The 26,983-nt window shown below is 28.8% G+C and overlaps 5 protein-coding genes and 1 pseudogene across 7 annotated transcripts in view; 1 reads left to right on the top strand and 5 right to left on the bottom strand.

The window, feature by feature from the left end:
* Positions 1-11,952, bottom strand: part of LOC125832533 (PLASMODESMATA CALLOSE-BINDING PROTEIN 3-like) — a 96,730-nt gene extending 84,778 nt beyond the window's left edge. The window contains exon 1 of the mRNA XM_049511703.1: positions 11,946-11,952. The gene's annotated coding sequence lies outside the window, so the exon portion shown is untranslated. The remainder of the gene's footprint in view (positions 1-11,945) is intronic.
* Positions 475-9,665, top strand: LOC125832534 (uncharacterized). 3 transcript variants are annotated; one of them, XM_049511704.1, is made up of 3 exons: positions 475-560; positions 9,018-9,114; positions 9,215-9,665. In XM_049511704.1, the coding sequence occupies exons 2-3, from the start codon at positions 9,064-9,066 to the stop codon at positions 9,554-9,556; spliced, it is 393 nt and encodes a 130-aa protein (XP_049367661.1). In that variant the 5' UTR covers positions 475-560; positions 9,018-9,063; the 3' UTR covers positions 9,557-9,665. The 3 variants fall into 3 exon arrangements, with proteins under 3 accessions (XP_049367661.1, XP_049367663.1, XP_049367662.1); XM_049511706.1 differs by having other exon boundaries at positions 514-560; positions 9,047-9,114; XM_049511705.1 differs by lacking the exon at positions 475-560 and adding an exon at positions 7,945-7,971.
* LOC125832530 (expansin-A23-like) lies at positions 2,682-4,123 on the bottom strand. The gene is made up of 2 exons (XM_049511700.1): positions 3,907-4,123; positions 2,682-3,298 (listed from the first exon to the last, which is right to left on the bottom strand). The coding sequence occupies exons 1-2, from the start codon at positions 4,067-4,069 to the stop codon at positions 2,682-2,684; spliced, it is 780 nt and encodes a 259-aa protein (XP_049367657.1). The 5' UTR covers positions 4,070-4,123.
* Positions 9,888-12,002, bottom strand: LOC125832529 (expansin-A23-like; annotated as a pseudogene).
* Positions 12,003-22,571: 10,569 nt separating this feature from the next.
* LOC125832537 (expansin-A23-like) lies at positions 22,572-23,774 on the bottom strand (the record flags this gene model as incomplete). The annotated part of the gene is made up of 2 exons (XM_049511709.1): positions 22,572-23,210; positions 23,624-23,774. Coding segments are annotated over 2 exons (768 nt in total), but the record flags the coding sequence as incomplete, so codon positions are not given.
* A 1,791-nt stretch (positions 23,775-25,565) lies between these two features.
* LOC125832532 (expansin-A23-like) lies at positions 25,566-26,983 on the bottom strand. The gene is made up of 2 exons (XM_049511702.1): positions 26,821-26,983; positions 25,566-26,182 (listed from the first exon to the last, which is right to left on the bottom strand). Exons 1-2 carry the CDS (start codon positions 26,981-26,983, stop codon positions 25,566-25,568), a joined length of 780 nt encoding a protein of 259 aa, XP_049367659.1.

A 26,983-nucleotide genomic window follows, 5' to 3' on the forward strand; every position in this document is an offset into this window, starting at 1 on the left:
GTACAATTGAATCAAAGTATATTTATAGCATTTGATTTGAATTAATAGTTTGCTATTATATATAATTTTCCCTAAAATGAATGGTAAGTTGGGAGTTGTGTTTTAGAGAAGTCTTTTGCGAACTAAATAATTGGATCCGTTAGGCTATAATTTTTTTTAATCTTTTTGTTTTTCACTTTATTTGAAATGTTTAATATGAAAATTTAAATCATTAATTTAAAATTTACATTTGAAAAATAGCTTATAACGTAAACTCTAATCACTTTTTAGTTTTTACTTTAAAATTGTACTTATGTACATTCAATTATAAACATTATTCCAACGATTCTTTTAAAAGAAGTAATCAAACATAAAACTATTTTAGGGTGGATAAATTTATAACCTTCTTTACTTATTTTTATTTATTTATGGCGTATTACATAAGTCAAAAAGTGATTGACCATCGCCACCAAGACAACTTTCCCAAATCTCCTTTTCCAACAAATTACTTTTCATTTATACAAATACAGTAAATTCAAAGATCGTCGGCGAGATTTTTCCGGCGAAGTTGCTTCAGCACGGTACTCTTCTTTTTATCTTTAACACACACAATAGTGAATATATTGGTTTATTGTAGATTCTCTAGCTGATTAGAAAATTTTGCCTTTATTTTTACATAAAACAACGGAGAAATTGCTTTATTCCTGCTTAAATCGGTTGCAGTACTGTTGCTCAATGTAGTGCTACTGTGGGTTTTTATGGTTGATTCGCTCGTTTTGGCTTAATATAGTGTAGTTCATTGAATTTGAAGCATGGGCCTGTAAGAATTTTGTAAGGAAAAAGAGAAAAATATGGAGAAAATTGACTTTTAAGTTTGAGTTGGGTTGCTATTAGAAGAATCACGAAATTGTTTAGTGAAAGAAGCAATGTATAATAATCCTTAGTTTCATTTAACTCGATCAATGCTTCAATTTTTATTTTATTTTTTGGCCTGTTTTGATAATGCCTTGTTGTGTCGAGGGTCTATTAGAAACATCTTTACCTCGCAAAGGTAGGCTGTAAGGGTAAGGTTTGCGTATATCCTACCTTTCCAGACCCACTTGTGATTGTAGAATTACACGGGGTATATTGTAATTGTTTCAGTTTTTTTGGTTGATATTTATTAGGATGATGAATAAATTACTTGAAATCCTTATTAACCTTATTTAAGTGTGAAACATAGGTTTAGATAATCATTCCGTTGAGGATTCTCCGAGATTTGTGTTTAACCAGGTAAATTTTCATTTATCAGAACTAGGATCAGGCTAATATTGTTTTCTTCTATAACGGTGGTGTCCCAGGCTAAGCTTGTGCACACCTCGACTAATTCCACAGGATACCTTATGCTTCTACCATAGAAGATAGAGCCTAATATTTAAGTGTGAAACATAGGTTTAGATAATCATTCCGTTAAGGATTCTCTGAGATTTATGTTTAACCAGGTAAAAATTCATTTATCAGAACTAGAATCAGGCTAATATTGTTTTCTTCTATAACGGTGGTGTCCCAGGCCAAGCTTGTGCACACCTTGACTAATTCCACAGGATACCTTATGCTTCTACCATAGAAGATAGAGCCTAATGTTTTCGCCTCCGCTAGTATTTAGATGTGAGAACTTGTGGTTCTCAATCCACTTTATTAACCACTAGATCTCACTATCGGGCTAATAGTTAATAGCCCAGGAAACACGTATTGATCTTTCGTGATACTTTACTTTGATTTATTTCTTTTCCTGAAATATCATTGCTGAGAACTACTTTCATTTTGATTATTCACAGTTGCCAGTCCTAGAAGATGAGGAGGCAGCTGATGATGTCGTGGCAGCGGTTCTGTACGCTTATAATGGTAAAGCCGGTTACTTTAATTGAAATTTGACCTTCCACTAAGTCATGCTTATTAGCAAATCTTGTAATTGTGGGATAAGGCGATGGCAGTTGCTGGAAGAGTCGCTATAATGGAATAACTTTGAAAGCTACTTGTCCAGTGTGTTTGCAAGTTCTTAGCACACCACTTGATTCTGATCTGAAAATGACACTGGCTACACATGAGCTTGTGGCACGGAGATGATGTTCAATTGCATTGGGAAATGATGCAAAACAAAGAAAGATCAATTGTTCACATGCCTTCTTTCTGCTTTGGCGCTGGGATGGCTGCTGGAATTGGTGCTCTGATGGTTATTATTGTCAGAAGTCATGCTCAAGCATTTGGCAATAAGAGGTGACGTTTATCTCTAATTCAGAATAAAAACGGTCTGTGATGTTTCTTTTTGTGTTTTGCTGCTTGTTTTTACCTCAGTTCTGAATAATTAGCCTAGTCTAAAGCTGCTATTTTGAAGTATTAGGAAAGCTCAAATAGATTGAAATTTCAAGTGGCTGAATATTATGAGTTCGTATTTACTAAGTGACTAAGGTTATATGAAGATCCATAGATGATATAGTTAGAGACAGAAAAGTAGTTTTCCTATTTCTCTGTCATACCAAGATGATGTGAATATTGTTCTCGTGCTTCATTTACCGCTAGACCACACCTTTGGCTTCTTCTTATGTTCCTTCCTTGCTCAAAGTCCACTCAAAAATAGAGAATTTATTCGAAAACAAAAAAACTTCTAGAAAAGATCATAAATTATATTTATTAAAAACTACTCATTTTCCAAAATACAATTGCTAAAAATTATTCTTCGCTTCAAATGTCTGACCAAATCGCCAGTTAGCAGGAGCAACATTATCAGATTGAACCCATTTGCCATCGCTAGTTTGTACTTGGAAAGACAAGCTTTGTCCTGCCAACTGCTGAGAAATCTGCCAATTTTGTCCCCAATTCCGCAACATCTGTGTCCATCCAGTCTTAGATCCTTTAATTTTGACACTGACAACATCTCCAACACCTCCCACATTGAAAACAAGAACAAGAATCCAATTAGAATTCCCTTTGATCTCAAACTTGAGACCTCCTTTTTTGTGGCAAGTGACTCTTCTGTAAACAACAGGGACAACCCCTGCTTTGTACTCGGCAATCTTTAAGAACATAGGCAATGACAGATCAAAGTGTTGTTGTGGAGGATTGCACCAAACGTCTGTAGTTTTTGTGTAATTTGGAGGGCAGAAATTGGTGGCAGTTATAGTTATGACTTGGTCTGGATGGCATGCTTTAGGAGCATTGACACACTTTATTTGAAAGCAAGCTCCACAGGTAGATCCGTTGTTAAAGAGTGCTGTGCTTAGTGCCGCTGTTTCCAGGCCATACCCTTGCTTGAATAAGTCTCCATAACCACAAGCTCCTTCTGCAATATAGTATTCAAATAAATTTGTTACAAACGTTAATATCTATGTTATGAAAAAGCATCATCAACAACAACAACATACCCAATGGAATCCCACAAGTGAGTTTCCGGGTGGGTAGAGTGGATGTAGACCTTACCTTATCTCGTGATGGTAGAGAGATTATTTCCAAAGGACCCTCGACTCACACGTTATGAAAAAAAAACATCTTTGGCCTTTGAAAATTTTATTCATTTTGGACCATAAAAAAAGTGCTAGAAATTTATTTATATTAGAATGATGGGTGTAGAAAAGAAAAAGAAAAAGTAAATGAAAATAAAATAATTTACTTCTGTTAGTGTGAGCTTACTTAGATTGTCGATCCTAAATCTGGATAGATGAGGCCTACAGTAGGTGAAATCTGATGGAAAATTCATTTCTGGTCTATATGTTGCAACATATCTCAACATCACGTTGTAACATATATATATATATATATATATATATATATATTCTCAATCTCAAATATTTTTTCAAAAAATATAATTTCTACCTTCTTTGTCTCGAGTCTCGACACTCGATAAGTGTCTCAACAACATACATAAGGAATTAAGGTACAAGGAAAACTTACGCATGGTTTCATTACCCCCCATGTCACCATAAAATGTAGCACGTGCATTTTTCCATCCCTGGGCATCCAAATTTCCTTCAACCTCTTTACTTTCATATGTTACTGCTAAAAAAATAGCAACAAATGTGATAAACAAAATGAAGAAACTTTGGTGTTTGGCCATTTTAGCTAAAACAATTTTTTTTTCTCTAAACTAGTTTCAACTCGCTGGTTGATTTGCTTTTTATAATAGTTTTGCTTTGGACATACAATTTATAGCCATAATATTCTCTTAAAATGGAACTAAAATGAAGTCCCTTAGAAAAAAAGGAAATTACATTAATGAGAATAAATATTTTAATTGGATACCATGGAGTTTATTTTTGGAAAATTAATTAAATAAATTAAATTACTTGCCATTCTTCCCAATTAATTAGTATTTGCATTTAAGTGCTTATATAAGTTGTAAGTAAGCAAATCTGCATCAATTTTATTTTGCTAAAAGAATTGGAGAGTTAATTACTTCATTTGTCTTGTAGTTAAATGAGAAAAGTAGGATTAGTCGAAATTTAGTGATTTGTTACTCTGTAGTCTTGAGTAAATAGAGATGTTTACTAAATAAAATAAAAAAGAGAGTGAGGAAGTCAACTAAAGCATCATAATACTTGCATAGTGAATTTTTTTTTAAAAAACTAAAATTCATTTGACTTTGATATAATAAAATGGGAAAAAAATAAGTAGGCTTGTCTTAATATTACTCCTTCCAATTCAAAATAAGTGAATTGTTGTACAATGTACACCCATTAAGAAAAAAAGTATAGTCCGTAAAATAAATACCACTTTCCACTTTTGCTCTTTTGGTTATTTTCAAACTATTCTTGAAATAATTCAAAGTAAAATCATAAATATGAGCAGTCAACTCTCTTGAATTTATCACCTAGAGGATGTAACTGAGTGGCAAAAATGGTAAAAAATTCCAACAACTCTCTTGAACTTTGAACAAGTCACTTATTTTGAACTAAGAAAAAAGGCTCCACCATTCACTTATTTTGAAATGGAGGTAGTATTACTTTTTTCATCGAATGATTATGAAAAAAAAAAACAATACATATATAAGTGGGTATTGGTAAAATATCAAAGTATTAATATTTGAATTCACTATTATTTCAATGTAAAAAGTCTCAAATACTTCAATTCAATTGAGAGAGCCGTTGTTAAATTATGCCAATTTCTAACAGGTCTTTTTATCATCAGTACTGCTATTTCCCATTTCATGAAATGAAGAAATAGTGCTAATTTAGATGAAATCTTCCTGAGAGTGCATATTTGCTTGCCCTGCACTTCTTCAATCACAGCATGTGCATGAAGTTATTTAGTCTGTTCTGAGAAATTCAACACTACTATTTTTTTTAATCAGTAACTCTGCCATTGTCCTTATATCTGCTTCCATAAATGCTTCCTATTAATATAAGTAGTTCATTTTATCTTTGATGTGTTACTGACTAGGACACTTGTCAATTCACATGGTTCTGATTTTGCTGCCACTATGGTGCAGTTTGGACAAGAACCACTATTAGACATGATAGTGGAAGGACAAGATCTGGAGAAGTTCTCAGTCTTCTATCGATTTGAAAGTTTCATGGTCGGGGGGCAATCCAGTGGTGTTGAGTCATCTTCAACAGATGCTGCTGCACGTAGCCATAAACCTTTTCTGCAAAGATACGTATGTGCTCCCAATGCCTCAAAATCTTCCTGATAGGGTACAATGTCTTTCACTATGATCATTGATTTAGTTAATATTTTTTCCACATTCTCGTCATCAATCCACTAGCTCCACATCCCTTGGAGTTTTGTTGCTAATTATGTACTGGCACTAGCAGCAGCAGAAATAGAGCCACATAAAGAGATAATTGCAAAAAGAATCGTCTCTAAATTGCTACCTCGAATTCAATATATGCAGTCCATTTTGCATGTAGGCCAATTATGCCAATTGTCAAGAAATGTTGTTCGTTCCATGTGTCTCTCTCCATAGTTAGAGATAGAGAGATGCCCATATGTAGTTAGTTCAGTGTTGTGAATGTAATGGTAATTGTTTAAGGTCAGGTTGTAGTGTACTTGAATTTCACATCTTTTGGGTAAATATATGATGCCTAGGCTTAACTTAGTAGGTAAAATATGAATGTCAGCTTTGCGAAGTTGTTTGTGTTGCCTGTTTGTACCTTTTTGATACTTGGACCCTGCAAAGGAAGGATTTCTTTAAACCAGTAGAACCCCTTAACAGCTGTTAGCAACGTCAATGACAGGGTTTTCTCTGGTCACTCGTGCTTCAGGCAAGGAATGGTCACGCATCAAGCCAGGCTTTGAAATTTACATGGTATGAATGGGAAGTAATTTTTGACAGGTTTGACTTAACTTGAGATATTGAGCATTTTAGGTCAATCTCTATCTCTATTTTACTTAAAATGACACTCCTGGAGAGTATTTTGCTCATTTTGCATTCAAGCTATGTGAATTCAGTGAACTGTTTATAACGCAATTAACTGTTTAATTTACTAGAAATCAGGTTGCTGCATGACTGCATTTTTTAGATGCGTGTGTTGGTGCCTTGATAATGTATGATTTAACCCCCCAAAGCAGGTTTTGGAATAACTACTTGCCACCACTCCATAAATAGGCGTTCACTTCAACAAGTTGGATGGGCCATGTTTGTATGGGTTTAAATTTAGTCTAAACGGTTAATAAGGAAGTTCATATAAAATTTTACTGTGTGTAAGTTCACCAATGTGAAATGTTCACGAGTCTATTAATGTAAACCTTAAGTTGTGGTTTAATTGGAGAGAATGGGGAAAATAAATTCCGGCATCAAATTGTACAATGTTTTGCCGGAAGAGTTCTAAAAATTATTTCACACGTAACTAATGCAATGTTTAGTTTATCGCAGGAGAAATATAATTGATGCTTATGGTATATGGTACCAAATAATACATGCATTAAATTAAGTGAGAATTTATGCTTGATTGTCCTACCTTACAATCAAGCATACTTTCTATTACATTCACTGGTAGAATGTTAGCTTGTGTTATGCGCATTTTTTCTACTTTTTGGGAGGCATTCACTCTGGATGAACAAAGTTTCCTCCTTGATGATGAGAGTGAAAAACTCTAGGCGCTACGAAATATATTAGCATGTGGAAAAAGTAAGATACACAAAACTTGTGACAACTTGGTATCAAGTTTGTCTTGCATCTTACAGTTGCTCACTTTCTTGAAAATGAAAAATTGAATCACAAACAGTTTATCAGAGACAGTCTCTCTATGTTGCAGGAATAAGGCCTGCATACACATTTTCCTTTCCAAACGCCACTTGTGGGATTATCAATGATAAAGGACAAGTTTTCCCTTGACTACATTTACCTCTCAGAGAAATAAGCAAATGTTTTCTTAAATGGACACAATACACTAATGGTGTGATCATATTTAAGCCCGAAAGTCAAGGAGCATTTTGGGATTTCTCTACAAATTAAATGTAAATTGCTCCCTCCGTCCATTTTAATTGTTATGTTCTGCTTTTCAAAAGTCAATTTTACTAATTTTCAAAGTAAATTAGATTACATTAATTTAATATTTTAAACAAAAAAAAAATTCAAAAATTATACAAATAATACTATAAATTGCAATTTTACATGTCAATATAATGAAAAAATACATCGTAAAATGCTATTTAAAATTCTTATAGTTTGACTCTAAAAAAACAAATCATGACAATTAAAAATAAACAGAGGGACTAGCGTATTTCTCTATTTACGTTTCACTTTTAAAACTATATTTATGTACATTCAATCTTAATATTATTGAGAGATTCTTTAGAAAAGAAATAATCAAACATAATAAAAATATATTAGGGTCGATGAATTATAACTTTTTACTTAATTTTTATTTATGGCATATTACATAAGTCAAAAAGTGATTGACCATCCTTCGCCACCAAGACAACTTTCCCAATTCTCCTCTTCCAACAAATTAATCCATTATATAAATACGTAAATTCAAAGATCGTCGGCGAGATTTTTCCGGCGAAGTTGCTTCAGTACGGTACCCTTCTTTTTATCTCTAGACTCTAACACAGACAATAGTAAATATATGTGCATTACTTTGAACTTGCTAAGAAATCGATAGGTGCATTGTAGATTCTCCAACTGTATTTGAAAATTTTGCGTTTACTTTTACACCAAGTAACGGATAAATTGCTCTATTCCTGCTTAAATCGGTTGCAGTATCGTTGTTCATTGTAGTGCTAAATGTGAATTTTTACAGTGGAATCACTCGTTTTTTGTCGTAATTTCGAGTATTTCCTTGAAGCATCAATGGGCTGCCGGTAAGTATTTTGTAAGGAAAAGAGAAAAAATATGGAGAAAATTGACTTTTAAGTTTGAGTTGGGTCGCTATCAGAAGAATCGTGAAGTAGTTTAGTGAAAGAGCAATGTATAATCTTTCCTAAGCAATGCTTCAATTTTTTAAATTTTTTTTTTTCCTGTTTCGGTAATGCGTCGTTATACAGTCTATGGGAGACAACTTCTCTACCTCACAATATCGGGCACAACCTCTCTACCTAACAAAAGTAGGGGGTAACGTTTGCAGACATCTGGACCCCACTTGTGTGGGATAACAGTAGGTATGTTGTTGATGTTTCAATTTTTTTGGTTGATAGTTCTTAGGATAATGAATAAATTATTTGAAATCCTTCTTAACCTTATCTAAGCATGAACGAAGGTTTGGATTATCGTTGTGTCTAGGATTCATTAAGGTTTGTGTTTAACTAGGTAAAAAATCATTTAGCAGAACTAGAATCATGAATTGGGCTAATATTTTTTTCTTTTGTAACCGTGGTGTCTGAGTCAAGCTTGTGTGTGCCTCGACTAATTCCACGGGGTACCTTCTGCTTCTACCATAGAAGATATAACCTAATGTTTTGGCCTCCGCTAGTATTTAGAGGTGAGACCTCGTGGTTCTCAATCCACTTCATTAACCACTAGACCTCACCATCGGGCTAATATTTAACAGCCCATGAAATACGTATTGATCTTTCGTGAAACATTACTTTGATTTGTTTCATTTCCTGAAATATCATTGCAGAGAACAACTTTCATTTTAATTATTCACAGTAGTTTAGTCCTAGAAGATGAGGAGGCAGCTGATGATGTCGTGGAAGCGGCTCTGTAGGCTTATAATGGTAAGCCAGTTACTTCAATTGAAATTTGACTTGCCACTAAGTCATGTTTATTAGCAAATCTTGCAATTTATCTTCTTCTGAAGCTAAAATCCTTGTTTAGATTTCTAGGCCCTTTGGAAAGCCACTGCGAGATAAGGCGATGGCAGTTGCTGGGAGAGTCGCTATAATGGAAGAAGGAACGACTTTGAAAGCTTCTTGTCCAATGTGCTTACAAGTTCTAAGCACACCACTTGATTCTGATCTAAAAATGACACTGGCTGTACACATGAGCTTATGGCACGCAGATGATGTTCAATTGCATTGGGAGCTGATGCAAAACAAAGGAAGATCAATTGTTCACATGCCTTCTTTCTGCTTTGGAGCTGGGATGGCTGCTGGAATTGGTGCTCTGATGGTTATTCTTGCCAGAAGTCATGCTCAAGCATTTGGCAATAAGAGGTGAAGTTTATCTCTAACTCCGACTAAAAAGGATCTGTGATGATTCTTTTTGTATTTTGCCGCTGGTTTTGCCTCAGTTCTGAAGAATTAGCCTAGTCTAAAGCTGCTATTTCGCAGTATTAGGAAAGCTTAAATAGATAGAAAGTTCAAGTGGCTGAATGTTATGAGTTCATATTACTGAATGACTAAGGTTATATGAAGATCCATAGATGATATAATAGTTAGAGACAGAAAAGTAGTTTCCTATTTCTTCAAGATACCAAGGTGATATGAATTTTGTTCCAGATATGTGTCCCTAGTTACTATTTGGAGTATTTGTTATTAGTGACCTTTTTAGTTCCTTACTCTTTTAAGCATGTCTGGGCCAGCTCTTGCACCTGCTACCGCCACCAATTCAAGTACTGATTGCTTAGTGTTCTAGGTTTGGCTGTAATTTGAACATGAGACCTGATAGTTCTCGTGCTTCATTTACTGCTAGACCACACCTTTGGCTTCTTTTTTTGTTCCTTCCTTGCTCAATAATATCCACTCAAATATAGAGAATTTATTCGGGGAAAAAAAAACTTAGAGAAAAGATCATAAACTATATTGATTAGAAATTAAAAGCTACTCATTTTCCAAAATACATAATCACTAAAAATTATTCTTCGCTTCAAATGTCTGACCATATTGCCAGTTATCCGGAGCAACATTATCAGATTGAACCCATTTGCCATCGCTAGTTTGTACTTGGAAAGACAAGCTTTGTCCTGCCAACTGCACAGAAGCCTGCCAATTTTGTCCCCAATTTCGCGACATTGGTACCCATTCAGTCTTAGATCCTTTGATTTTGACATTGACAACATCTCCAACACCTCCCACATTGAAAACAAGAACAAGAATCCAATTGGGATTCCCTGCGATCTCAAACTTGAGACCTCCTTTTTTCTGGCAAGTGACTCTTCTGTAAACAACTGGTACAACCCCTGCTTTTTGCTCGGCAATCTTTATGAACATAGGCATTGTCAGATCAAAGTGTTGTTGTGGAGGATTGCACCAAACGTCATTAGTTGTTTTGGAATTTGGAGGGCATAAATTGGTGGCAGTTACAGTTATGACTTGGTCTAGATGGCATGCTTTAGGAGCATTGACGCACTTTATTTGATAGCAAGCTCCACAGGTAGATCCTTTGTTAAAGAGTGCTGTGCTTAGTGCTGTTGTTTCTAGGCCATACCCTTGTTTGATTGTGTCTCCGTAACCACAAGCTCCCTCTGCAATATAGTATTCAAATAAATTTTTTACCAATGTTAATATCTATGTTATGAAAAATCATCATCAACAATAACATACCCAATGAAATTTCACAAGTGAGATTTGGAGAGGATAGAGTGTATGCAAACCTTATTCTTACCTTATGAGAGATTGTTTTGGAAGGATCCTCGACTCACACATTATGAAAAATCAAACCAAAAACTTTGAAATTTTTTATGCATAGGTGAAAATGCTTCTATAACATCATATTTCTCCAAAAATAACTATTCCAAACCTTTGAGATGGTTCATAGTTTTTTTCAATTACTCGCGAGTGACACAAACCATTAGCCTATTTTTATTTTTTTATGTTCGTGGTGTTCGGGCCTGCTTTTGCCCACCTCAACTAATTCCATGGTATACTTGTCACCTCCAACCAACATCATGTATAAGGTAACTAACTATGTACCATTAGCCTATTATTATCAATGGAGATAAAAAGACATTTCACCAACTAAATAGGTTTTAACTTGTACTTTTAAAGTTTCTTTTTTGGATGGTAAATTTATTTTAACCATAATAATAGTAATTATGTCTCAGTCTTAAATAAATTAAATTCAATTATATGAATCCATTGCATTCCCTCATTATATGTATCCATTGACTATATTCCTTATTTAAATTCAACAAAAAAAAGTCAATATTATACTCCCTCTATTCCAAAATAAATATCTTTTTTTGGGAATTCGACACAACCATTAAGAGAACGGTAATTTTGAAGGGAAAAAACTATTATATTTTCAGAAATTTATTTTATTTTTTAATTCAATGTGTACAAAAGCAAATTAAAAAAGCAAAAAATAAAGTTAATTTGATGAAAAATTCATTCTTGGTCTATATGTCGCAACATACCTCAACACCATGTTATAACCACATGTAATAAAAGATGATTAATTGAATAACTTTCATTGATTTTTTAAAAAAAATTATAATATCTAGCTTATTCACAATGATATCTCGATAACATACCTAAGGAATTAAGGTACAAATATAACTTACGCATGGTTTGACCACCCCCATGTCACCATAAAATGTAGCACGTGCATTAATCCATCCCTGGGCATCCAAATTTCCTTCTACCTCTTTACTTTCAAATGCTTCAACTAAAAAAAAAACAACAAACGTGATAAACAAAATGAAGAAACTTTGGTGTTTAGCCATTTTAGCTTAAACTATTTTTTCTATAAACTAGTTTTTAACTCTCTTGGTGATTTACTTTGAATAATAGGTTTTCTATTGACATACTTATAGCCAAAGTATTCACTATGAAATATATATTTTTTTGCTAATAGAATTGGGGGAGTTAATAACTTATTTGACCAATAGTTTAATGAGTAAAGTACGATAAATGGAAATTTAATGGTTTGTTACTCTATAGTTTTGGGTCTTTAATGTAATTAATTGTGAATTTAACATAATTAAATTATTTGTAAAGGAAGTCAATTAAAGCATCATAAAGTATAATAGCATAGTATATATATATATGGCATTATGGTGGTATTATGACTGAGTAGTATATTTTTAATTTAATAAGGGATATATTAGTCACATACGATATATATTGCGTGGTATCATATAAAATTGAATAGTGTTCTTTTAAAAGAATGAATTTATCATCTATGGTATCATGTCTATAAATGATATATGCTAGATTGATAACACAAAATATATTTTTCTTGAAGAAATGAAATGCCACTCTTTAATGATATTATGTCAATATATGATATTCTGTTAATATTACTAGTATTTGTACCCGCGCGATGCGCGAATAATATTATTAATCATATAATTTGACTAATTTAAACTATAAGATTATAGAAATTTAATAAAATCTCAATTGTCATTTCATTATTATATTACCATTTATATCGTTCGAAACATGTTAAGCATCATTCTTATTAATATTTCACTTAATAATTTGATGTCTTCACTCATTACTATGACACACATACTACAAATATACACATATATTGATAAATTTTGTATAAACCTGTTAAGTTTATAATATATTTTTATCTGTTATCTCACTTGTTTAAAAAAGAGATTATTTTTAGTCTCTAATTATTTAGACATTTCTAAATTTTTCCTTTTTACATTTTAATTAGAGTTTTTGTTCAACCTCTAATATTTTCTCACACTCACGTATATTATTAAAAGGTTATAAGAAAGAGGGATAATATGCATAAATCATGATAATAAATGATATGTATTACATATTTATCGATACTATTATACTAATGATTCCATCATAATTTAATTTTCCAATTGCCCATAGAGAATCATTTAATATATGTAAAGATATGACCAATAATAATTCAATAATAAAAACCATTTAGTATCTATGATTTGTATAAAAATTAACAAAAAATAATAAATTAAGAAAGTATTATATTAACTTAAATAAAGTTAAATAAAAATAACATACAATTTTAAAAAATCATGAAATATATCAAATGTAATCCAGAAAAAAAAAACATAGAAACTCATTTGATCTAGAAAATCTAAGTAAAATGTCTAAATTCTTAACTTACTATAATCACAACCATTAGAAGGGACTTTTTTTTTTAGTTTATCCAACTTATATATAGAACATATATAGAAGCTATTTTGATTTAAAAGTACATAAAATAAATTAATTCAAATAAAATAAAAAACTCTCGTATCATTTTTATGGATTGCTACACATATGAGTGTTTAGTAGATAACTTTTATTTAATAGAAGTATTCAACCTAAATACTTATATTTTATATGAGTCTTAAAAATAACTTATATGCAAAAAGACACAATATGAATATTATTGGATTTACATCATTTATGCGGTGAGTTGGAGAAAAATTTTCATATGCAACAAAACTCAACATTGTATAATCTTATTCTTAACACCACAAACATGATGTTGGCAATTTTCCAGTTCATGATTTGAATCCATTTACTAACATGAAAATGATATTCATAAATTAAATTTCTCATACGCTCTTAATTATTAAATAACCAACTATTACGTGGTTTATCTAAATATTACTACCACCTAAAAGGCTTGGGATGGCTACAATTAGCCATAATCTGTTTTGGCAAAGCAATATTGGCTATGTATTGCTTACGATCCTAGAGTTTACACCGTATAAAAATCTGCGAAACACAAAAGAATAAAGTTAATTAATAGACCATTTCTAGATTTTTACTGAAAACATGAAAGTTAAATACTAAGATTTTTTCTCAAATAATTTAATCTCAATTATAAATGTAAATCAAATAAACATAGAAAATTCATTCAATCTAAAGAAATTAAGACAAAATATGATAGTAACAAATAAAATTGAATGAAGTGAACCAAAAGAAGCACAATAAGATATTATAGATCTAAAAATATCATCATGATGTGCAGTAGAGCTTTGATAAATATTGTCTTCTTCTTGAACTTTCAACAAATAACATTACATATTTGAAGAACAATAGACCCATTAATTTTTTAATTGAAATTTATTTATGTGTATATATAGAAAATAGAGATAATGGATAGAGTAGTTTTAGGTAACCATTTTAAATTTAAATTCAAAAAAATAAGGTTGGTGACTTAAAATCAGTTTTGGTAACAATTTGGTGTCTATATATAGAGAATAGAGATAATGGATAACCACTTCAAATTCAAATTTAAAAAGTATTTTTATTAAAATAAAATTACCTGGGTCGGCTACTTAAAATCAGTTTTGGTAACAATCTGGTCACGTTTCCACTTTAAAGTCACATTTAAAATCAGCTTTATTTTTTTAAAAACAAAGTATATCTTCATTTAACAATTTTTTTTAATAAGTGGGCAGTTTTTTCTATTTATTTATTGAAAATGTCTGATGCACTACGTTTTTTTAGTTTCTTTTTTCTTTTCTACTTTTTTATTTTAATTTATAAAGTAATAGAATTCTTTTAATAAAAGTTAATTTAAGTAAGTTTTATAACTATTAATTTTATAAATTGTTCTTAAAAAAATGTTTTAAAAAATAAAATAGTATTTTATTTTTTAATCCTATACCATGTAATTATTAATTTAATAGTTATTTATCATTTAATCTTATTACATGTAATTAATTTTAATTAAAAATCTGCTTTTTTGTGGTGTTCACATGTGTCACTTTTACTTATATATAGATATACAGATAAAAATATATAGATTGAAATAGTTTAAAGTGTTTGAATTTTTTTAGCAGTACATTCAGTTTGTGATTTATATGTTTTATTTAGTTTAAAAGATCAACTAATAAAATTAATTATTTAATTAATTATAATATTATAGTTAAAGGTTTCTTTATGCATTAAAAATAATGTTAAAAGTATTTTAATTTGATGTAAATATTAAAATTAATCATTATTATTTATTTCATGATTATTTTTAATTTTATTTAAAATAACTACTGATAAAAGAAAATTCTAACAAAATCAAATAATAAAGTTTAATATGATTTTATTATTATTGTTATCTACAGTTGGTTATATTATTATTATTATTAATAATATATATATATATATTATGTTGAATTCTTTTAAGGATAATCAAACATCAAATACTTCAAATAATTTTACGTGTCTATACTTTATTCTTTTTATGTCATTTGAATAAAAAAAACTATGTTAATAATTTATTAATTCTAAGTAACTACAATAACACTTAAAATATATATCTCAATTTAAAAATAAATAAATCAATTTAATCCCGTGGGAGATAAAATAGACCTTGTAATTGTTATATTGAAGTAGTTGCTAATTTCCTATAAAATAGATTTAAGAATACAGTTAATTTTTCTAGTAAAATTTCGTTTATTTTAAACTTCCAATTGTTATAAATAATCAATTTAACCCTTTTGGGAGATAAAACTGACCTTGCAATTGTTATAAAAAAGTAGTTTCTATTTTGATATAAAATAGAGTTTTAAAAAGTGTGATTTAATTTTTAGTGGTATCGTACGTTAATTTTGAGTTTGCAATGTTTTATTTTAATTTGTTAAATTTTGTTTTTGGATTCAATTTACAAATTAAAATACTCTGCCTTTATGAAATTTTTAAAAGAAAAAAAAAGTATCAAATAAAAATAACTATAAGTAGAAAAGTATGGCACAAATTTCAATTATTCTGATTTCATATTTTTCCAGATTCTTGTAAATTATTTTCTTATTTTCTATTTTGAAAGTTTTTAACAATTGTTTGTATGCAGAATTTATATAAATATAATCAATTTATTTTTAGTTTAAATAGTTGATATAAAAGTTTGATTAATTCCAAAAATAAAAAGAAAGTAGAGAAGTCCTAAACATACATTGATTTATGGTTCCAGGTTTTTAGGAATCCAACATGAAACGGTAATGTGTAGTTAGAAATATTTTGATATAATTTCATAAAAATAGGTTTTGTATTTAAAAATTTATTTATTTTTAGAATAATTTTGAAACATTACAAAGTATTCACATTTTTCTTAAATATAATAAAACAACATCACATAAATTGAAATAGGAAGAATATTTTTTCATAAGAGAACAAAGTCATATTTCTATGTAATATACACTAGATATAGGACCCCGTGCCAGCACGGGCCCAATATATATATATTTTTTAATTTTAATTTATGTCATATTATGGAATTTGAGAAGTTATTGAAATTTTTATATGATTTTAAAAATATTTTAAATTTTTAGCTATTGTGATTTGTAGTACTCTTTTTTAACATAATTTTGAAAATAATATTTATTACTCTGTTTGTTCTAATTTATGTGGCACACGCAGAATTTCAAATATTAAGCATTTTTTATATGTCTCTTTAATATATTAAGTTGTTAATTATTGTATTTTATTGTACATTTTGAACCTAATTTTTTAATAATATATATTATTTGTCATGTCCCAATTTATGTGGCATTAATTGATAGATTTGTTGGAGTCGAGAGATTTATTTTGTTAATTATTGTAATTTATAGTTTTTTTTTCGGTCAATTTCAAACAATATATGTTGTTAATTGATAGAATACTTTTAATGTAATTTTTTTAAAAAAAATATGTGTGACTCTCCATGTCCCAATTTATGTGGCACATGTAAAGTTTTGACAATTAACCAAAATATTAATACATTAAAAAAATATTTTTAAGTCGTTAAATTTTAAGTAATAAGTAATTTAAATTGTTGTATTATTTATTACAATTTATAATACTTTTAAAGTAGTTAAAATATTGTACTATTTATTATGATTTATAACACTTTTTTTTTAATTTATGTCATATTATGGAATTTGAGAAGTTATTGAAATTTTTATATGATTTTAAAAATATTTTAAATTGTTAGCTATTGTGATTTGTAGTACTTTTTTTAACATAATTTTGAAAATAATATTTATTAATCTATTTGTTCTAATTTATGTGGCAGATGCAGAATTTCAAATATTAACCCTTTTTTATATGTCTCTTTAATATATTAAGTTGTTAATTATTGTATTTTATAGTACATTTTGAACCTAATTTTTAATAATATATGTTATTTGCCATGTCCCAATTTATGTGGCATTAATTGATAGATTTGTTGGAGTCGACGGATTTATTTTGTTAATTATTGTAATTTATAATTTGTTTTTCGTCAATTTCGTCGACTATTTTTTTTATTAATTATTGTAATTTATTGTTTCTTTTTCGTCAATTTCAAACAATATATGTTTATCATATAATCCATTTTATGTGGTACCAAGAATTTAGAGAGTCAATTAAATTTTGTATATAAGTTTTAAATAATTAAGCTGTTAATTATTGTAATGTATAGTATTACTTATAGTATTTTTAAATATATTTAAATATTATATGTTAGGTTTTTTATCCTAATTTATATGGCATTGATAGAATTTAAAGTGTCAAATAATTGTTAATTATTGTAATAGATAATATGGAGTATTTAAGTCATTTATAGTATAGTAATTAATATATAATATGTAGTATTTAAGTGTTATATTATGGAATTTGAGAAGTTATTGAAATTTTTGTATGATTTTAAAAATATTTTAAATTGTTAGCTATTGTGATTTGTAGTACTTTTTTTTTACATAATTTTGAAAATAATATTTATTACTCTATTTGTTCTAATTTATGTGGCACATGCAGAATTTCAAATATTAACCATTTTTTATATGTCTGTTTAATATATTAAGTTGTTAATTATTGTATTTTCTAGTACATTTTGAACCTAATTTTTTAATAATATATGTTATTTGCCATGTCCCAATTTATGTGGCATTAATTGATAGATTTGTTGGAGTCGAGAGATTTATTTTGTTAATTATTGTAATTTATAGTTTCTTTTTCGTCAATTTCAAACAATATATGTTGTTAATTGATAGAATACTTTTAATGTACTTTTTAAAAAAAAAAATATGTGTGACTCTCCATGTCCCAATTTATGTGGCACATGTAAAGTTTTGACAATTAACCAAAATTTTAATACATTTAAAAAAATATTTTTAAGTCGTTAAATTTTAAGTAATTTAAATTGTTGTATTATTTATTACAATTTATAATGCTTTTAAAGTAGTTTAAATATTGTACTATTTATTATGATTTATAACACTTTTTTTTATAATTTATGTCATATTATGGAATTTGAGAAGTTATTGAAATTTTTATATGATTTTAAAAATATTTTAAATTGTTAGCTATTGTGATTTGTAGTACTTTTTTTTAACATAATTTTGAAAGTAATATTTATTACTCTATTTGTTCTAATTTATGTAGCACATGCAAAATTTTAAATATTAACCCTTTTTTATATGTCTCTTTAATATATTAAGTTGTTAATTATTGTATTTTTTAGTACATTTTGAACCTAATTTTTTAATACTATATGTTATTTGCCATGTCCCAATTTATGTGGCATTAATTGATAGATTTGTTGGAGTCGAGAGATTTATTTTGTTAATTATTGTAATTTATAGTTTCTTTTTCGTCAATTTCAAACAATATATGTTGTTAATTGATAGATTTTTTGGAGTGGACTATTTTTTTTATTAATTATTGTAATTTATTGTTTCTTTTTCGTCAATTTCAAACAATATATGTTGTTAATTGATAGATTTTTTGGAGTGGACTATTTTTTTATTAATTATTGTAATTTATTGTTTCTTTTTCGTCAATTTCAAACAATATATGTTTATTATATAATCTATTTTATGTGGTACCAATAGAATTTAGAGACTCAATTAAATTTTTTATATAAGTTTTAAATAATTAAGCTGTTAATTATTGTAATGTAATGTATTACTTATATTATTTTTAAATATATTTAAATATTATATGTTAGATTTTTTGTCCTAATTTATATGGCATTGATAGAATTTAAAGTGTCAAATAATTGTTAATTATTGTAATAGATAATATGGAGTATTTAAGTCATTTATAGTATAGTAATTAATATATAATATGTAGTATTTAAGTGTTATATTATGGAATTTGAGAAGTTATTGAAATTTTTATATGATTTTAAAAATATTTTAAATTCATAGCTATATATTTCAATGTACAAGATTTTGATAAAATAAAATCTTTAAAGTTAAATTATAATGTTTTTGAAATTTAAATTATTAAAACATATATAATGATTTTATAGAAAAAAATAATATCATATAAAATTAAATGAAAAGGAAAATAAATTCAACTTTTACCATGATAAGGTTGAAAAATATTATTTAAGTGGAAGGAGGTGGGGCCCACTTATATATTTTATATAGTAAGTATTGGACATTTGTAGTGATTTAATTGGAACAATGGTAATAATAATAATAATAATAATAATAATTAAAAAAAAAAATAAAAAAATAATAATAATAATAATACATATATAATAATAATACTAATAATAATAATAATAATAATAATAATAATTATTATTATTATTATTATTATTATTATTATTATGGTGGGGCCCACTTATATATTTTATATAGTAATAATGGACACTTGTAATGTTTTTATTGGAACAATGGTAGTAATCCTAGACTCTTCTAATATATAGTAATATTGTATATATTTAAATAAGCATATTGATTAATAGTATAACACATACTCCTTCCTTATCTTAAACAAAATTAAACATACTCCTTTTCATTAATATGAAAAACTATGAACTTATCTTGAAAGAAATATCAATGTTGTCAGAATCTATTTCTGAACTCTTTTAAATCAAATGATCTTCTCTTCATACTCATGAACTAATCATAAAAGCAAATACGAAAAGCAAAAAACATTACCATGTTTAAGTAGTTGAATAAATATAAGAGAATAACAATTCTGAAATGAGTAAGTTTTTGGGAAGATGTAAATGGTGCAGTTAAGAATGATTTTTGTTATTTAAACGTGTGTTATGCGGTAACTATTTTCTAGGAATAAAATTAGTTATTTATCTTTTAAAATTTTAAATTTTAAATTAATAACTCAAATTTCAAAAACTTATCCGTTTGATTATTGATTTGGATAACTATCATTTTCAAAAAAATTAAAAAATGAAGTAAAAAAGATGGATACCTAAGATGTAGTTACGTAACTTTTTTATTTTATTTTATTTTATTTTATATTGTATTTTTTTTTTTTGTAAAATCATTTTTCTTTTTAGTGTTAGTAATTTTTATTTTATTTTCAGATTTTAAATTAATATTAATAATTCATAAATTTAATATTTTATTTTAAAATATTAAATCCCAATTTTTTGGGTGTTGACAGTTGGCTTTAACTGTAAAATTCCATTGTAAAAATATTTTTAAATCAAATTTTGAAGAACAGAAAGATGCAGTTTTTTTTAGTAATTGCTGACATGTGTTTTTTTTTATTTAAAAAATCATATTTTTTATTTATCTTTTTTAAATTGACTTTTTAAATACTAAAATTTTGAGATTAACTGTGGCGCTGACACGTGGCATTTTCCCCTCTCCTATTATATATAGATAGATATTATTATTATTATTATTATTCATAACAAATAAGGAGGTTGTGGAAAGATGGTTAAAAAAAAATTCCAAAAAAAAGGGAATCTCACACACACGTTACATATTTAAAATTTAAAATTATTTTAAAAATAAAATAATAATTTATTATTAAATCCTATTACATGTAATTAATTTTAATTATTTTAAAAATCTGTTTTTTTGTGGTGCTGACACGTGGCGCTTTTTTACCTCTCCTATTATATATAGATAGATGATTGGATAGTATTTTACGGAAAAAATGAATCAATTTCATATAATATCGTTAATATATGATATATACCATCTGAGTATCATAATATACAATAATTATATACCGAAACTACTATTGATTTGACATATTCAATTTTAGTTACCTTTTCTTTGTTGTTATAGAAAAAAGAGAACAAAAGTAAGGGAATCAGAAGTTGTGTAGAATTAGACCGTAACAAAATATATTTGATAAAAAAAATTGAATGAAAATTATTAGAAATTAATAAAGTAGAATAAAGAAAAAGAGCAAAAAGACAAATGAGATTTAATTATGAAAAAAATATAATAAAATGAGGGGAAAAAAGGTGAATGAAATTAGATTAAGAACAAAAGCCACAAAAAGAAAAAACAATTAAAATAAAATAAAATTGGAGTGAGTCAAATTGAAGTCAGATGGTCACCAAACTAACAAACAGTTATTTTCACACGAAATCACTAAACTTTCTTTTATAACTTTAAAATTATTTAACAAAGGATTTTTCTCCTAGAAAGTCACTCAATTTTCTGTGAGAAGAATTCTTAGTTGAATGCCTTTAACGTTATAAAAAAAAAGTTGAATGACTTTCTACAAAAAAAAAAAAAAACTATTGATTGAGTGACCGAGATATTAACTCTGCAATTGAATATAGATTCAGTCATCCAGAATGGCATCCTCAAAGTTCTTCTGCTATCAACCATTCTTCTTCTTCCTCTCTTCATTCTTTCTGTGAATTCTTAGAGCAGTCATAAATGGCAGCCTCAAATTTCAGCAGTCATATTTACTTAACGACATTAAATGAGTAATTATCTATAGTTCACATGTCCTCTTTCTTTTTATCTCTAATTCCGACTAAAAATGATCTTGATGATTCTTTTTGTATTTTTTCCTCAATTCTGAAGAATTAGCCTAGTCTAAATGTTACTCCCTCCGTCCCTATTTACTTGTCCATATTTCCTTTTTTAGTTGTCCCTATTTAGTTGTCCATTTTGACAAATCAAGAAAGGACAACAAATTTTTTCCTATTATACCCTTATTTACACTTCTTGAAAATTGTAAAAGTGTATGTTGTTTCCCTCCAATTTATTTCACTTGAATTCAAATAAGTGGTTGTAATTTTGAAGTGAAAAGTTGTCATAAGAGTAAAATTGTAACTTCACTATGTTAATCATTGTTGTCTTAATCTGTGTGTCATTTCTAAAGTGGACAACTAAAAAGGGACGGAGGGAGTATGACTTATGAGTTCATATTATTGAAAGACCAAGGTTATATGAAGATCCATAGATGATATAGTAGTTCGACACAGAAAAGTAGCTTTCCTATTTCTCTGTCATACCAAGATGCTCTGAATTTTGTTCTGGTGCTTCATTTACTGCTAAACTACACTTTTGGCTTCTTTTTTTGTTCCTTCCTTGCTCAATGTCCATTCAAAAATAGAGAATTTATTCGGAAACAAAACACTTCTATAAATGATCATAAATTATATTGATTAGAAACTAAAAGCTACTCATTTTCCAAAATACATAATCACTAAAAATTATTCTTGGCTTCAAATGTCTGACCAAATTGCCAGTTATCAGGAACAACATTATCAGATTGAACCAATTTGCCATCGCTAGTTTGTACTTGGAAAGACAAGCTTTGTCCTGCCAACTGCACAGAAGCCTGCCAATTTTGTCCCCAATTCCGCGACATTGGTAGCCATTCAGTCTTAGATCCTTTGATTTTGACATTGACAACATCTCCAACACCTCCCACATTAAAAACAAGAACAAGAATCCAATTAGAATTCCCTTTGATCTCAAACTTTAGCCCTCCTTTTTTCTGGCAAGTGACTCTTCTATAAACAACTGGTACAACCCCTGCTTTGTACTCGGCAATCTTTAAGAACATTGGCAATGACAGATCAAAGTGTTGTTGTGGAGGATTGCACCAAACGTCTGTAGTTTTTGTGTAATTTGGAAGGCAGAAATTGGTGGCAGTTATAGTTATGATTTGGTCAGGATGGCATGCTTTAGGAGCATTCACACACTTTATTTGAAAGCAAGCTCCACAGGTAGATCCATTGTTAAAGAGCACTGTGCTTAGTGCCGCTGTTTCCAGGCCATACCCTTGCTTGAATAGGTCTCCATAACCACAAGCACCTTCTGCAATATAGTATTCAAATAAATTTGTTACAAATGTTAATAGCTATGTTATGAAAGTGTCAGGAATTTATTTATATTAGATTGGAGCCTGGAGGGTGTACAAAAGAAAAATAAAAAGTAAAAAATGAAAGTAATAAAATAAATTTTTTTGTCAGTTTGAGTTTACTTACGTTGTCGATCCTAAATCTGAATAGAGGAGGGTTACGATAGGTGAGACCTGATGGAAATATCATTTTTGGTCTATATTTTGTAACATATCTCATTATAGCCACATATAATAAAAGATGATGAACAACTTTCATTGCTTTGATTTTTTTAAAAATAAAATAAAATTCTGACTTCGTCACTTGTCTGGACACAACGATGGTGTCTCGACAACATACATAAGGAATTAAGGTACAAGTATAACTTACGCATGGTTTCGTTACCACTCATGTCACCATAAAATGTAGCACGTGCATTATTCCATCCCTGTTCATCCAAATTTCCTTCTACCTCTTTACTTTCAAATGTTTCAACTAAAAAAATAACAATAAATGTGATAAACAAAATGAAGAAACTTTGGTGTTGGCCATTTTAACTTAAACAATTTTTTCTCTAAACTAGTTTTTAATTCTCTTGGTGATTTGCTTTGAATAATACTTTTGCTATGGACATACTTATAGCCAAAATATTCACTATAAAATAAATTTCAGTTTCAGTTTTTTGCTAAAAGAATTGGGGGAATTAATTACTTCATTTGACTACGGGTTTAATGAGAAAAGTAGGATAAATGGAAATTTAGTGGTTTGTTACTCTATAGTCTTGGGTCTTTAATGTAATTAATTGTGAATTTAACATAATCAGATTATTTGTAGAGGAAGTAAACCAAAGTATAATAACTTATAATTGCATAGTAAATGTCGAAAAAAATAAACCTTAAAATTCATTTGACTTTCATATAGTCAAATGGGAAAAGAAATAGGCTTGTCTTTATATAAAAAAAAAGTAACGAATGATCTGGAAAAAAAAATAGGATGCATATATAAATATGTGAGGCATATCATAATGATTTAGCTTTTAGAAGAGATGAATTGATCCTTTATGATGTCTTCTCAGTATGTGATACATATCATAATGATATTATGGAAGATTGAACTATTTTTTGATGGGGTGAACAAAATTTATGAGACTCTGTCAATATATGATACATATCTTGTAAATGTCATGAAAAACTATACACCTTTTTAATTAATATATGGTGAGTATCAAATAAAATTGAATAGTGTTTTTTTTCTTTTTTGGAATGAATGAAATTGTCATCTATGATATCATATCGATAAATGGTACTCCTAATTACTAGATTGATATTATAGAATACTAAGTATTTTTTTTCAAAGAAACGATATATATCATGTGAATATCATAGTATACAATAATTATATACTATAACTATTATTGATTTGGTATATTCCAATTTTTGTTACCTTTTTTAATGACAAAAAAAAAAAGAACAAAAAATTAGGGAATCAAAATTCATGACATAGTACATATATGTGCATTCCTTTGAACTTGCTAAGAAATCGATAGGTGCATCGTAAATTCTCCAGCTGTATTTGATATCAGAAGAATTGTGAAGTATTTTAGTGAAAGAGCAATGTATAATATTCCTTTAGTTTAAGTTTACTCAATGCTCCAATTTTTATTTTATTTTTTTGCCTAGTTTGGTAATGCGTCATTGTGTCGAGTTTCTATCAGAAACAACCTCTCTACCTCACAAAGGCAGTGGTATGTTCGATGTACATTCTTACATTTCCATACCTCACTTGTGATGTGGATTACATTGGCTATGTTGTTAGTGTTTCAATTTTTCTGGTTGATATTTCTTCAGATATTGAATAAATTATTTGAAATCCTTCTTAACCTTATCTAAGCTTGAAACGTAGATTTAGATTATCGTTCTGTCTAGGATTCATTGAGGTTTGTGTTAAACTAGGTAAAAAATCATTTACAGAACCAGAATCATGAATCAGGCTAATATTTTCTTTTATAACAGTGGTGTCCGAGCCAAACTTTTGTGTTCTTAGACTAATTCCATCTTATGCTTCTACCATAGAAGATATAGCCTAATGTTTTCGCCGCCTCCGCTTAGAGGTGAGAACCAATCCGCTTCATTAATAACCACTAGACCTCACCATTGAGCTAATATTTAACAGCCCAGGAAACACGTACTGATACTTTACTTTGATTTATTTCTTTTCCAGAAATATCATTGCAGAGAACAAATAGAGATTTTATTCGGAAAACAAAAAACTTACAGAAAAGATCATAAACTATAGTGATAAAAAACTACTGATTTTCCAAAATACATAATGACTAAAAATTATTCTTGGCTTCAAATGTCTGACCAAATTGCCAGTTAGCAGGAGCAACATTATCAGATTGAACCCATTTGCCATCGCTAGTTTGTACTTGGAAAGACAAGGTTTGTCCTGCCAACTGCACAGAAGCCTGCCAATTTTGTCCCCAATTCCGCTTCATTGGTAGCCATCCAGTCTTAGATCCTTTGATCTTAACATTGACAACATCTCCAACACCTCCCACATTGAAAACAAGAAGAAGAATCCAATTAGAATTCCCTTTGATCTCAAACTTGAGACCTCCTTTTTTCTGGCAAGTAACTCTTCTATAAACAACTGGTACAACCCCTGCTTGTTGCTCGGCAATCTTTATGAACATAGGCATTGTCAGATCAAAGTGTTGTTGTGGAGGATTGCACCAAACGTTTTTAGTTTTTGTGAAATTTGGAGGGCATAAATTGGTGGCAGTTACAGTTATGACTTGGCCTGGATGGCATGCTTTAGGAGCATTCACACACATTATTTGAAAGCAAGCTCCACAGGTAGATCCTTTGTTAAAGAGTGCTGTGCTTAGTGCTGTTGTTTCCAGGCCATACCCTTGCTTGAATAAGTCTCCATAACCACAAGCTCCCTCTGCAATATAGTAATTAAAAAAAAAAAGTTACAAATGTTAATTTTTATGTTATGAAAAGTCATCATCAACAATAACATACCTAATGAAATTCCACAAGTGGGGTTTGAAAAGAATAGAGTATACGCAGACCAGACCTTAACTTTATCTTATGGAGGTATAGAAATTGTTTTTGAAGGACCCTCGACTCACACATTATGAAAAAATATATATTGGCCTTTGAATTTATTTTTCTTCTTCGACCATAAAAAAAGTACAAGAAATTTATTTATATGAGAGTGAAGGGTGTACAAAAGAAAAGAAAAAGAACAAATAAATGAAATAAAATAATTTTCTTTTGTTAGTGTGAGCTTAATTAGATTCCTAAATATATATAGAGGAGGCCTACAGTAGGCGAAATGTGATGGGAAATTCAATTATGGCCTATATGCTGCAACATATCTCAATAACATGTTGTAACATATCTTAATATCATGTTGTCACTACATAGAATGAAAGGTAGTCAATTGAATAACTTTAACCGAATATTAATCTCAAATATTTTTTCAAAAAATAAAATTTATAGCTTCGTCAATGTGTTGACACTACGATAAGTGTCTCAACAACATAGGTAAGGAATTAAGGTACAAGTATATCTTACGCATAGTTCCACCACCCCCCATGTCACCATAAAATGTAGCACGAGCATTTATCCATCCCTGGGCAGCCAAATTTCCTTCAATCTTTTTACTTTCATATGTTTCTACTAAAAAAATAGCAACAAATGTAATAAACAAAATGAAGAAACTTTGGTGTTTGGCCAT

This window comes from Solanum verrucosum, unplaced genomic scaffold (assembly GCF_900185275.1).
Source record: "Solanum verrucosum unplaced genomic scaffold, falcon-dt-bn FXZP01000009.1, whole genome shotgun sequence".
Taxonomy (NCBI): domain Eukaryota; kingdom Viridiplantae; phylum Streptophyta; class Magnoliopsida; order Solanales; family Solanaceae; genus Solanum; species Solanum verrucosum.

What these genes read in the sequence shown, in the direction of transcription:
- LOC125832534 (XM_049511704.1), top strand. Translation starts at nt 9,064, where the DNA reads ATGAGGAGGCAGCTGATGATGTCGTGGAAGCGGCTCTGTAGGCTTATA. An exon ending in GGCTCTGTAGGCTTATAATG is followed by an intron (nt 9,115 to 9,214) that starts GTAAGCCAGTTA and finishes ATCCTTGTTTAG; the next exon opens with ATTTCTAGGCCCTTTGGAAA.
- LOC125832530 (XM_049511700.1), bottom strand. Translation starts at nt 4,069, where the DNA reads ATGGCCAAACACCAAAGTTTCTTCATTTTGTTTATCACATTTGTTGCT. An exon ending in GGGGGGTAATGAAACCATGC is followed by an intron (nt 3,299 to 3,906) that starts GTAAGTTTTCCT and finishes ACTATATTGCAG; the next exon opens with AAGGAGCTTGTGGTTATGGA.
- LOC125832532 (XM_049511702.1), bottom strand. Translation starts at nt 26,983, where the DNA reads ATGGCCAAACACCAAAGTTTCTTCATTTTGTTTATTACATTTGTTGCT. An exon ending in GGGGGGTGGTGGAACTATGC is followed by an intron (nt 26,183 to 26,820) that starts GTAAGATATACT and finishes ACTATATTGCAG; the next exon opens with AGGGAGCTTGTGGTTATGGA.